General features: G+C 37.4%; 1 protein-coding gene across 1 annotated transcript in view; it reads left to right on the top strand.

The window, feature by feature from the left end:
• The window catches only part of PELI2 (pellino E3 ubiquitin protein ligase family member 2), a 195,530-nt gene that overhangs the window by 63,089 nt on the left and 118,956 nt on the right, over positions 1-13,485 (top strand). Inside the window, exon 2 of the mRNA XM_017961188.3 lies at positions 2,879-3,008. Within this exon, the coding sequence (XP_017816677.1) occupies positions 2,879-3,008 (130 nt within the window). The remainder of the gene's footprint in view (positions 1-2,878; positions 3,009-13,485) is intronic.

Below are 13,485 nucleotides of genomic sequence, written 5' to 3'. Positions count from 1 at the left end.
GCAGGGAAGCTGATACTCATCATTGTAGCTCTAGTACTTGGCATAAATATCGAATGAAGGACCATGTAGCTTAACCTAATTAGAAACTTGTCTCATGGTGACACTGGTTTTTCCACTGCTACTTTGATTATTTCCAATAGGATTTTTCATCTAGATGTATTAAGTAAGTAGGCAGTCTGTAAGTAGGCTGGCTTATTATTTGCTTAACCTGCAATATCTGTGCCTCTATGCTTAGGCAATTTAAATTAAAATGTTTCTGCATGTGTTAAGGTTGACACTTCTGGTTTTTTGCCTCCCTTTACATTAGATGTGGCTTTTGGGTTGTAACTAGTGGAAATCAAATTGAGTTAGCTGAAGCTAAAGGAATTTTGTCAAGAAGGGCTGGAGTACATCTGGGCCAGTAGAAACCCTTAAGGATCCTCTTTCCATTGCTTTTTGCTGCTTGTCTCTGTTCATCTGCTTCCTTCTTCACTTTGTCTGCTTTTTCAGCCATATAACACTTTGTGACATCCCCACAGCTCCTGGGTTTACGTTTTTTACAGCTCTAGCCAACAACTGAGAATGGATGACTATCTCTCTGTCCCCATTTTGTATTTTCCAAAGTTAGAATGTTGTTGGCCAGGTTGGGCCAGATGTCAGCCTCTGGCCAGTCAGCCCCAGAGTGGTGGGGAAGATGTTGGCATGGCCAGTTCATTCAGACATGGTGCTGGGGTTCAACTTTTGGAGTTAAGGAATAGATTCCAGAGAAGGAAGTATAGTTGTGATCAGATGGCCAAACAAGCGTCTGCTGCACTCTTACAAGGCTAAGGCCTATTGACCTGGAGTCTATAGTTGAGGCAAGAGAGATGCAGCACAGAGTTGTGCCAAACCCCTATCAACTCCAGTGGGGATGGCACCAGATTCAAGAGGCTGAAAGAAGAGACTCAGAGCCTGCAGATGAGACATGGGGTTTTGTTGGTGGCTTACATACAGGGGAGAGAGTCCAGTGGCGGTGGGTTGAGCAGGAGAACCACAACTGCATATAAAAAGCATGCAGTTAACCTAGCATTTTCACTTAACATGCTCCCCCTAACAACTGCCACCTGCCAACCTTCACTTAAACAAAGCAAAGGGCCTTGATATCCTGGAGAGCCTGCGTTCCATGGGACTGGGTGGGCACTCAGATGTTCCTCATAGGTAAGGAATGACTCTCTGGGTTGGCCACTCTTGGATACTGTAGCTTGGAACTCTGAACACACATTCAGGTGCATCTACCATACAGGGTCATTCTGAATCACATCATTGCTGTCAAATGCACCTGCTCTACACACAGAGCTGGGTAGAAGTGAAGGGCGTAGCAAGTCTTGCCAGATCTTGTACTAATTGTGTGTAGGCCACAGTAGTGAAAATGTTCTTTGAGTTGTTTATAGTCCTGGCTTTAATTGGTTCACATATGCTTCCTTTAATATAGAATGTTCATGTTGATTTGAGTGACATGGAAATATATTAAAACAAAGCAGATTTGTAATGGTTGTTGACTTATGGATACTTTATGTAGTCATCACAAATACGTTTAAGAAGATATTGTACACGATTCTGATCTTGCCTGAGAAAAACTAGAGGAATAAGACTTGAAATAAATTATCTTTTTATTCATGAGACATTTTTATATAGCTGACATTCCTTTGTGCTGGAAATGGAAACATTAAAAAGACAGTGGGAATAACTTACAGTGATAATTTAAAACCATTGTCAGACTGTAGTGATGACTTGACTGGTGAAACAAACACACAAAGCCCCTTTCTTCCAACTTCTGTTCCCCAGTGGACTTCACAAGTTCCTGCTTCCCCCATCTGGCCACTCCTTTCTGGATGTAGCTGGAACGTGGAGAAGGCCCAGGAATCTGTGGGACAGGAACAAACCACCAGACCTGCTGTCTCCTAACCTTGGTGTTCTGGGGGAGCCTTGGATCTGTCATATAAATCTGTGTAAATTTTAAATGTTCCTTCTTTTAGTTTTTTTCTTGAAAAGAGCTTCCACCAAGGTGGAAGCAGAGAGTAGTTGTGTTAATGTAGCAATATGGGCCGTCAGTAAGAACATACAGGGGCCGATTAATACAGAGTTAGAAAATACAACTAAAAATTGAAATGCTAACTGTGATCCTGCATTTCTTTTAAGCACTAGTATTAGCTAAATACAGGAAACCTGCTTAAGGACATTATATGTTTTCCAGATGACTTCTAAGTTATTTGACAGTTTGTGGACTAAAACTCGTGTGTATATTTTTGCAAGCTAATTTTTGCTAACAAAAATATGTTTAATTTCTGCAAGCTATTTTTTTGCTAATCTGTCAGCGTAGGGTTCAAACAGAAATGGGAGTGAATGTGGAGGATTCAGAACTTTTAAGAAAGCAAGTAACTAAATTGGTTGTCTTACAAATAAAGATCCTGTAGACAACATTAACGTGGTTTGAAAGTGAGAGATGAGGTTTAATTAGTATACTATTTTCTAACTAGTTCATTTAAAAATATTCTCAAGTGTATCTCTGGGGTCTATTAGAATGGTGCTAGTTGAATTGAGCCAGACCTAATATGGCCTCTGCAGAATACTCATTTCCTTATTTATACTCTGCCACTTTCCAAAAAGATTTGAAGAGTCTGACTTTATAAAATAGGAAACCTATAATTACTTGTACATCACTCTTAAATTAAGTTCCTAGAAGTGATTTGAATTTCATTACAGCTGAAGTCTGTGTTACAACCCTTTCCTTTTGTGGAGTGTTTAGTGGGCAATTATTTTATGACCATTCCTGTCTTTTCCCTTATTCAGTACCTCTAACTTTTGTGTTTAAAACTTGAAAAATCTGCAGATAGATGAACTCTTTCCTCCCTGTTTCTAGGTACAATGGTGCTTTACCCAATGGAGATAGAGGACGGAGGAAAAGCAGATTTGCCCTCTACAAGCGGCCCAAGGCAAATGGTGTCAAACCTAGCACAGTCCATGTGATATCCACGCCCCAGGCATCTAAGGTAGGTGGGTCTGCCAAAAGTTGGGAGGGTGCTGGCAAACAGTGACTCACAGATACTTCTTGTCTGTCACTCTCTTTCCTTTAGTCTTGTTTTCATGTAGGACAGTCTCTCAGACCATTTGAGGCTGGATAATGCTTTATTGTGAGGGGCTGGGTTGTGCATTGTAGGGTGTTCAGCAGCTTCCCTGTCCTTGACCTGCTAAATGCCAGTAGCACCCCACCCATTCTTGCTCCCCACAGTTGTTAAACACCATAAATGTCTCAAGACATTGCAGCTTGTCTCCTGGGGAGGACTGAGCAGGTAAAATCTGTCCTGTTAAGAAGCACTGCTTTAGGATACCAAAGCAGCTAGCATTTATTATTTTGGAATAGATGTAGTTGAAACATGATGTTCTTTATCCTAAAGAGTTTTTGTTTTAAGTCTGGGTATAAACCTCATGATTTATTTTCCTTCTGTTAATTGAATGTAGTAGGTGGTTTTATATAATCTGTATGTACGTGGAATTGAATTTGTGTGGCTCGTAGAAAGATGAAAAGTGTACACAACCAAGTGATAAAAGAGGCCAACTATACATATTTTTCTCATAATTTTGAAGTGAATAAAATGCTAATTTAAGAAAAACTGGTTATTTGTTTTCTGATCTATAAGTCAAGGAAAAAAATCTGAGTTTTTATTCCAGTTGATTTATGTTACATAGTAGATTTATTACAGTGTTTCTTTAATTAAATTCTTTAATATATAGTCTTATTTTCTATAAAATATATTTACATGAAGCATTTCATACGGGACTGTTGGCTGTACCTGTTGATCATGAGTTTGGGCCACCTGGCATATAAATGAGAGTCTTGATTTCCATTTTTCCTGAAAACCTACTTTTGGAAGAAAAAGGAATGGCTTCATGGAAGCACGTGTGATATTTATATGCAATGTAAACATAGATCACCTTTGTTAATGTTTTTGTTTTTAAAAAGCTCCTATTTCTGAAGCAGTGCCATTGAAAGAATTTGTTAGAAGATGCCAATTGAAATGATCTTGTATTAATGAGGGGGTGAGTAGATAAGAAAATATCAAACACCAAGGAAACAAGAAAGATTAATATGTAGTAGATAAGCCAAAGCTAGAAAAAGAGAAATAAACATTTGTAGGCAGAAAGGACATTTTATAAGGAAAACAAAGGAAATCCAGCTTTACGAAGATTCTCAGGAAAGGAAGAGGTAAAATAGCAACAGAATCTTAAGAGGTCAAGGAAATAGGAGATACATTTTGTACTCCAAAAATATGTGGTGAAGAAGGATACTGAAACAGATGTTTTTAAGCATGTGATAAGTGCCAGAAATGTTCTGGTATTTAGATGTGGTCCTTATAATTTTGTCTGTTTGTTGACATTTCTTTCTTTTCCTTCCTCTTTTTAAAAATCTTGGGTTCAGATTAATACAATGGCTGACATTTTAAAAAAATGTATAGAAATCTTGCTTTGATTACTCATGCTTCATGTTGTGATAGAATATGAAAATGTGTAACTATTGAGAGAAAAGTATCTCTTCTTTATTCTTCAGCCATTGCCATCTCCTCCCAAAAGGCTAACTTTTATGTTTTACTTTTATATCTAGATTTTACTTCAAGTTATTTAGATTATTAATCTTTTGATAATTGTCATCTAAGTCTATGTTTAAAAATATTACCCACAGTACTAAAAGTAGGGTAGGGCAGATTGGGTTTTGGTCTTGACCCTGTATATTTTATAATCTGGGAAAAATATATTCTCAGGGCCTCAGTTTACTCATTAGAAACTGAGTAAATTGGCTTCAAGCAGGAGCTCTGTTGAATTAGAAAATATACTTTGGTTATAACAATAGCAATTATTCTGGCTAAGATAAAACAGACAAAAGTTAGAGAAATTATTATAGGCTAGCCCTCAGAATCAGGGAAAAGTTGAGTAACCAGGTTTTGAGAGAGAGTAGAACTGGAGTGTCAACAGGAGTGCACGTGGATATTTTTTCAAGAGTGTTAGATAGTGACTTTAGTCCAGCCAGCTTCTATCTCTCTTAAAGGTTTTACATTTTCAAGAGAGAGAATCTGATAGGTCTACCCTGAGTCACTGAACTATGACCAAGGCAGATGGGCAAACTAAGACCAGACATGTTTATGTGAGTAGATCAGCCACCCCATGTTGCCTTTCAGACTCTTACAGTCTCACACTCTCATCCTGGCCAGCTGTGCCCGGCCACTCCTGCTGCTAGGTTTGCTCTGTTGGCACCTTCTACCTTGGAGCCTCACATCTACTTCTTCCGCCCCTTACTCCTGCTCCCTCTCAAACTGTCATCCCCGCCAGCTGTGCCTGGCCACTGCTGCTGCTAGGTCTGCTCTGTTGGCACCTTCTACCTTGGAGCGCCAGCCAGTTGTAAACTCAGCCCTTTACTTGTTTAACCTTTTCTTCAGATACCCCTCCCACTTCCTGGCTTTAACTGAATCTGATTTTCAATGAATGTACTCTTTTATTATTTTTTCCATCTTACGTTTGTGGAACATACTTCAGTGACTCAGTGCCTACCCCCGAGTCTCTTTCTCCTTGACCCTGTAGCATCTATGGTTCGTAGTACGTTAACTCTTTCAGTTTCTTTTCCACTGTTCCCACTGATGTGGTGCCCCTTACAGCCTGTTGTCACTTGCAAATGAGAATTATCTCCAGTTCATTCTATTTTTGGATATACTTCCTTATCTGTTATCATCAAGACATCCAGCCCATTAGCCTATCTCTGTTTGCCACAGTTATTGGCCCACTTGGCCTCTCCAGGTATGTCTTAATTCCACTCCAGATTCTCTTCCTCCGGGGTCTTTGGGTATCTGTCTTCCTGTGTGTCTGACTCTGGGCCCTTACTGACCCTGCTGGACTGTTTTTTTCTTTTTGTCTTTATTGCTCACCCCATGCCCCCTAAGAATGCCAGTAAATGTCATGGTACCTGGCAGACACTGGCCTGAAATGACAGTGGTTTGTGTACCCTGACATTTTTGATGCTGCACTATTGGTAATGAAAGTTCATCTTTGATTGGAGTTGGGAACGTGGGACCTAGAAGGGTAGGTGTGGTTATCCATTACTAGGATTTAAGTTCTTTGGCTTTTGGCTGTATTGTTTCTTCCCTTTGCCACAATCATTCCCTCTGCCCACGTTCTGGGGGCAGAACAGGGATATCCCTTTGCTGGTGGTCGTGGCAGCTGGGAAACAGGACCTCTTAGTTTTCCATGCATGTCTATATCCAGGCTAAGTCAGATGAGGATGGCAAGTGTGTGCTACTGTTGTGTAATCTCTATTTGTGTAACGTTTATTCATGTATATGTTTGTACTTAGAATAATACTCAGAGGTATTTCTCTGATTATGTAATATGTGTGTGTGTGTGATTTGTTTTTTTTTTAATCAAAAGTCCTGTTTTACTTCTGGCCATTCTGTTGCATAGGCATAGGGCTTTTAGCAATTTATTCACCCATCCATTGATTCAACAGATATTTATTCAGCACCTTCCGTGGCCAGGCATCATGCCAGGTATTGGATATTCTGCTGCAAACAAAGACATCCACATGGAGCTAAATTTCTAGTGAGTAGGCAAACGAGAAAGAATCATAGGATACACATTCGACTGCACACTGGGGAAAGCACTAAGAGGAAGGGGTCACAGAGTTTAGACAAGGTGTAAGGAAGGACCTCTAAAAAAGTGGTGTGAGCACTGTGAGCTGGAGAGGAGAGAGGAGTTGACCAAAAGAGCAGAGATCAGGGGTCTTGTGGGTCTGGCTGGAAAAGTTGGATTTTTATGTAAGGGGAAATATTGAAGGGTGTGAAGCAGAGGGAGTGACATGATATGACTGAGAATTTAAGTCAGTTTATGTGTTCATTTACTTTTTTATGATAGGGGACAACTATTTTGCTCTTACTTAACTAGTAAATAGTATGATGGTGGTGGTGGTGATGGTGTGGATACTGGTGCCTGATCGGAAATATTTTGTTAGCTGCATGTTTTAAATTTAGCAACATTACTATGGAAAACTCTTCAAAATGGTTTTCCCTTCTTAGATTATGCTTTATTGAAATGTCCTTTTTTGGATATTTTTACTTTTAAAAAGTAACTGAAAATCACTTTATTCCAGCTGGCCTATTTCCGAATGGAAAATATTAGTGGTCTTTGATAGTTTAGAGAAACATGAGGGCCATTTAATGTCATTGTTACAACCAGGCTGCTCTTCAGCCTGTTTGGACTGCTGTGGCTCTACTGGTTGATAAAATATTGAAACACTTTCTTATCAGTTGATGAATAATACAACAGTAACCATGAGAAGTGGCAAAACAAATAACGGTATAATTTTCGACATAAATTCATTCACCCCAGCTGATTTTGTAGGATGTGCTGGGGTCCACTTTGGAAGCGCTCGCTGTCTGTCTGCCGAACCTCTGTCTCATGGCAGTGAGTGGTGTTGATCTCCTGCACGTTCATGATGGAGCTGGGGCCTCTGTGCTTTGGGAGAGTCATCGGCTTATCATCAGCCTCAGACTTTCTCATCGCTCCTGTTTTTAAATAACTGAGTTTTAAATAGGTCTTTCTTTGGTTTATTTCACTGTTACTGCATTATAACTCTTGGATTAGTCGTGTGTGGTGTTTCGTACTTAGAAGTTCAAGAATTAATTTGTTGAGTATTTTTATTTTAAATAAAGAGGCAATGAAGTTGGGTAAATTTTCTTCTCTTAGATGTCATAAACATGAGTATTCTGAATCTCTGAGAGAAGAAAAAAAGAAATAACAGTAATAAAACACAGCTAAGAATATCTTTAGTACTATGCAGGAATATAAACCTGAAACAAAATGATTTGTAGGTCTAGAATAAAAAACAATTTGATTATTTCAACAAAAAATAATAGACATAAATCAGTTTCCAAAAATTGAAATAACAACATCCAAAAACATTTTATCTGAGAGTTTTGACAAGGCAAGGGAAAACCAGTTTATGAAGTATCAATATAATATACTGTATAGTTTAAAATAATTTTCTGACATAAAGTATTTATTAGGACTTCAAGAATTGTTTTTATGTGAATGTAGCATGGACGTTTAGGTTTATGGTCCTAATTGTTGCAAAACATATATCTACTGAGATGTAAAAATGCATTTTGGAGAACTTATAAATCAGGACAGTAAAATTTCAGTCATTATTGACAGAGCTCCAACAATTTCACATAGAATTGTTTTAATAATTTACTTAAAATGCAATATTCAAGACTTCAAAGATAGTGTGATGGTTTTTATTGATTTCATGGAGCTGGAAGGAAGAACATCTGAAATATATTAAACTTTATTAGTCATACTCAAGAAAAATGGTTTCAATGAGAAATATTTACATGAAAACCTTATGAATGTTTTACAGATGGTGCAAGTATAGTGTTAGGGAGAAAAAGTTGTCTCAGCTGAAATTCTAGAAAAACTTTTAGATGTTTTAATTTGATGCTGTCTCACTTATATTTGGTTATCTCTGGATGTTGCAGTAGGAAGATAAGCCAAGTAAACCACTTAACTTTTTTTTGGAAATTTTATATTTATCTTATATCAAGTAATAGAGAATTAAATAATGTATTTGAGACCTTGGAATTGAGGTAGCTGTTTGGACTTTTAATGGGCAACCAAAGATGGGAATATTTGTGTTACTGGACATTGTTAAAATAGCATTTGGACAATTTTTTTTAGCAGTTTAGCTCTATTACATCATATACTAAGCAATGTGAATTTTTTCCATGGTTGTAGAAAAAAGAAAAATTTTAATTATTGAAATGGACAGATTTATTTGACAAATACTAAGTGATAGAACATATAAACCAAATACAGGAAACTGTGATGGAGAAGAAGGTATTAGAGGAACAAACAAATTTGAAATGAAACAAAATGTTAATTCCAAGGGAAAAACTATTACATTGCCTGGCAAATTAAAAGGAAATACACTTATTTGGTGACAAATCTGAGGAATACAATTAAATTTTAATTGCATCCTTTTAATTTATTGATTTTGAGAACTTGTCTAATTGTTGTTTTCAAAGCACCATAGATTGAAGGCAAGCAAAATTTTGTATAATTAAACCAGAAATTAAGCAGAACGATCCAATAGATAAGGGATTTTCATAAGGCTTGGATGGTAATAGAAATAGTGAATATAAAATCTCAGTATTATTAGGGCTGAAAAAAATAGAATTTAACTAATATTAGTTCAGTAGAAGATAATGGAAGATTTACTATGAGCAGTATTATGTGGTGGAAAAATCTGTGCATATTAAGACTTGGTTTGCCCATTTTCCTTAATTAAATGGGGGAAATTTTTGAAAGAATTTGGTTTCTTATATCAATCACAGCTCATACATTGCTTAAATTGTGACAGACACATCAAATAAAAAAATCATACCAGTAATTTGTAACAATTAACAGATGACTTGGAAATGATTCACATGATTTGATGAACGGTTGCTGTTGTAACTTACTTCACCTGGGATACGGTTTCATAAAATGTGTAATTCATATTATTTAGAGAATAAATGGAATATTTTAAAATTTTTTATTTATATGCCTAATTTTTTATTAAAAGGCTGATTGTTAAATAATATTGCTCCTGACATGAATAACTTTAATAAATATATCTGTGATTAGGTGATTATCCTATTTTATGTTTTACATAGAATGAGTTTTAGATCAAGAATTGGCTGTTATGAACCCTCTATTACATTTCCATAAACTTTGATTAATCAGTACTTTTCTGTAAAATGTGACTAATCAATACTTTTATGTTTTTCTGTAGTTCTTTTGGTAGTTCTGTCGTTGCAAATAATGTAAGTACAGCAATTTGTGAGCTGTTATTTTCCTTTCTTATTTTTGGTTTAGTTTTTTTACTTCTGTTACTCACAAAGCAAACGTTAGGCTGTCTTATTTGAATACATTTTCTTTCAAATCACCTAAGTAAAATGTTGAGCTTTTTGCCACTGTATTTAAGCCAGGCAGTGTTACTTTCACTGATTTAAGATCTGAAGCAGCATACTTATCATCATTTCTTTATACAGATTTGTGTAAGAGTGTTTAAAGTAGGTTTTAAGATATAGTATGTTTAAAATTAAAATTTCAGATATGATTTGCAATGTCCACTGTGAATACTTCAAGAAAGTAGAAGAGTTGATTCATTATATCACATTTTTGTTAGTTTCAGCAATTAATATAGTTTGACACTAACATTTTTGTTTTTCTGTAATCTTTTTTGCTAGCATATGTAGTTTCATCTTGTCAGGCACCAACAACTAATTTTGTGTGTATGTATTGATATTTAACATAAATTGCTGCTTTGCTGTGTGGTCTGGGTAGAATTATTCATTGTTTTCTAGCAGAAAGGGACATTTGTCTCTTTTTTTCCTGCATGTATTATATGGTTGGCAGAATAATTTCTGTCCCCATTCTCCCAAGATGCTCATATATTAATCACTGGAACCTGTGAATATATTACCTTACATGGCAAAAGGGCTTTTGCAGGTGGAATTAAAGTCATGAGACTTAAAATAGGGAGATTATCCAGGATTATCTGGGTGGGCCTATTGTAATCACAAGGGTCTTTAATAGTGAAAGGGGAATGGAGAAGACTCATGAGGTGTGAGGGAAGAAGGAGCAAGAGAGATTTGGAGCATGAGAGGGACTCCACCTGTTGCTTCTGGATCTGAAGATGGAGAGGATACTATGAGCCAAGGAGTGCAGGTAGCTTCTAGAAGCTGAGAACAGCTCTGGCTGCTGGCCAGCAAGGAAACCAGGGCTTCAGTCCTATAATCACATGGAACTCAATCCTGCCAGGTCCCTGAATGTCCCTGAAAACAGATTCTTCCCTAGAACCTCCATAAAGAGATGCTGCCCTGTCAGCCCCTTGATTTTGGCCTTGTGAGACTCAGGCAGAGAAATCAGCCAAGCCTGCTGGACTTCTGGCAAACAGATGTGTAAGATAATAAATTAGTGTTGTTTTTAACTGCTAAGTTTTGTGATAATTTGTTATAACTGCAAGAGAAAACTTATACATACTATTTTATGGAAAATTAAATACAAAATACCTCACATTACTGAGCAGCTCTTAATCTCCTGGTGGGGGAAATGAAAGGCTGGGGAAGAGATGAAAGAATTGAGAGGCAGGGAATGAGGTTTTTCGTTTCTTTTAAAATTCTTTTGGATGGAGAGCATTAGAGCAGGAAAGCTTGACTCTAGCACTCAGTAACTTAATTATCTGTATAATTATCTGCATTACTGATATACAGTAATTATAATTTTGACTGATGCATGTATTAGTTGGAAAAATAATTTGTGTTGTCCTTAGTGCATAATTTTATTAGAGTAGCTTTTAACATGTCAGTGTGGAAGGATAGTTGTATCTGCATTTATAATTATGCGTCTACTCAAACTTATTTGAATTATGACCCTGATTCAGGCACTTGCAACCCATCTTTTCATGGAGGAAGAGAATCTTACTGCAACTGAAAAAAACAAACATGGAACATTAAAGTCGGAAGGAACTTTATTCAAACTGGCTGCTCATTTTACAATGAAGGACAAAAAGTTCAGGGAAGCTTAGTATGTTGACCTAAGTGACTAAGCCAGGTGCGCTACCCAGGACCCAAGAATATTGGTCTGTTGCTGCAGATGGCAGGTAGAAAATATTCTGAAGGATAAGACCAAAGCTGGGTTCTGCTTCTCATTTTTCCACATTTCTGTAGTGTGAATTGGGAAATTTATTCATTTGCAAACTAGAATGCTGCAACCCTAAAATAAGTGAATATGATAGTAGTTGCCAGTAAAAATGGAAGTTGCTTTGCAGACCTGCAAGGTACAAGTTTGTACTTTATGTAAGTATCCGTGTTAGGATAAGCTGTCTAAAATCAGGTGCTCTGTAGAAAGAGCCTTTTCTACAAAAGCGAAAATGATGGAGGCTTGACTTTTAAGTAGTTTGGTTGTAGGGGTAGTTATGACCACTTGTAGTAGAGAATGTATCAGGATAACTTATGTATAGCTGAAAAGAAGTCACAGACTGCAAGGGAGGGTCATTGAGGTACTATTGGCTGACTTGGAATGGTTACGGCCTGTTTTGTTACACCTTTTGCTTTTCACATTAAAGTGCATTATTGGCCTTAACTTTTCTGAAAAAGTACTTTAGCCTCTTTGAAGTCCTCCCACTGCTGACTGATTAACTGAAATACCTATTTATAAGCTCTTTATTGATCATACCCATGTTTCAGGGAAGCATGAATGAGTGGCTTCAGGAAGCTTTGGTTTTGTTTTACTGAAGTTAAAGGTGATGGAGGGTAGCCTAGGTTTGGGAGCTCTCAGATAGGCAGCTCCGTTCTGGTTCCTGCTGTGCTCATTCTGCTGCCAGGTGAGCCCTTGCAGGACCGCCATGCCCTTCTCCTCTGTGCTTCTCAAGTGGCCACGTTTTCTCTTGCCTCTGGACCTTTGCAGGGGGCGTTGTCATTGCCTAGGATGTTCTTCAGCCTGGTGTACTAGCCCTCAATATCAGTATTCTGAAAAGTTGGCCCAGCTGCATCTCCTCCTTGGACATCTCCCCTCACTCCCAGTCTCAGTGAGAAGTGTTTTTGTGAACTCCCGGAGTGCCTCTTGTAAATCCCCACAAGTGCTCTGACGCTGCGTTGAAGTTGGCTGACTTCTCATGTCTTCCTGGACGGCAGGCTCCTTGAAGGCAGATACTGTCTTTCATTTCTGTACTCCCATTGCCAAGCACACTTTGTTGAATGAGTAACCAAATAGTGTGACCTGCTTTGGGACAGCCACCGGTTCTAATGGGTCAATAACTAATGGATTGGTATTCTGCAAACCCACAGGCACATGCATAGATCGGTTTATGTATCAGGTGTGTTTGGTAAATTTTGTTCAGGTTAGTTCTGGAATCTTGGGATTATACTATGAATATTGATTTCTATCCTTTTTTCCGTCTCTTATGTTATGACATTTCCCTGTATCATTAAATGACCATTGAAAACTTGGTTTTTAGCCACTGAATAGTATTTCATTATGTTAATGTATTCAGTGTATTAACATTAAAATTTAACCCTTCTATTGTTGTTTCTAAATTTTTATATTATAAAAAACATCATGATAAGCAGCTTTGCATAAAAACTTGTGTGTATCTCCGGTCTTTTTTCCTTCTGATTTCAGGCATAGCATTTGTTTTTGAGAGTTTTAAGATGTAATAGTTGATTATATATTGTTTAAATTATGAAAAGCAGAACTGAGTGAAAGTGTGGGCTTTCAAATGTAGATTTTTTGAATGTTTAGTTCCCCTGTTTAATAATCTGTAGGCTCTTAGGTAAAAAATACCCTTTCATGGCTCACCTTTCACTTTATAAAATAGGTATTTAGGCCAGGCACGGTGGCTCATGCCTATAATCTCAGCACGTTAGAAGGCTGAGGCAGGTGGAT

The sequence above is a fragment of the Papio anubis genome, chromosome 7 (genome assembly GCF_008728515.1).
Source record: "Papio anubis isolate 15944 chromosome 7, Panubis1.0, whole genome shotgun sequence".
In the NCBI taxonomy this organism is placed as follows: domain Eukaryota; kingdom Metazoa; phylum Chordata; class Mammalia; order Primates; family Cercopithecidae; genus Papio; species Papio anubis.
This window is presented reverse-complemented; position numbering and strand designations above follow the sequence as displayed.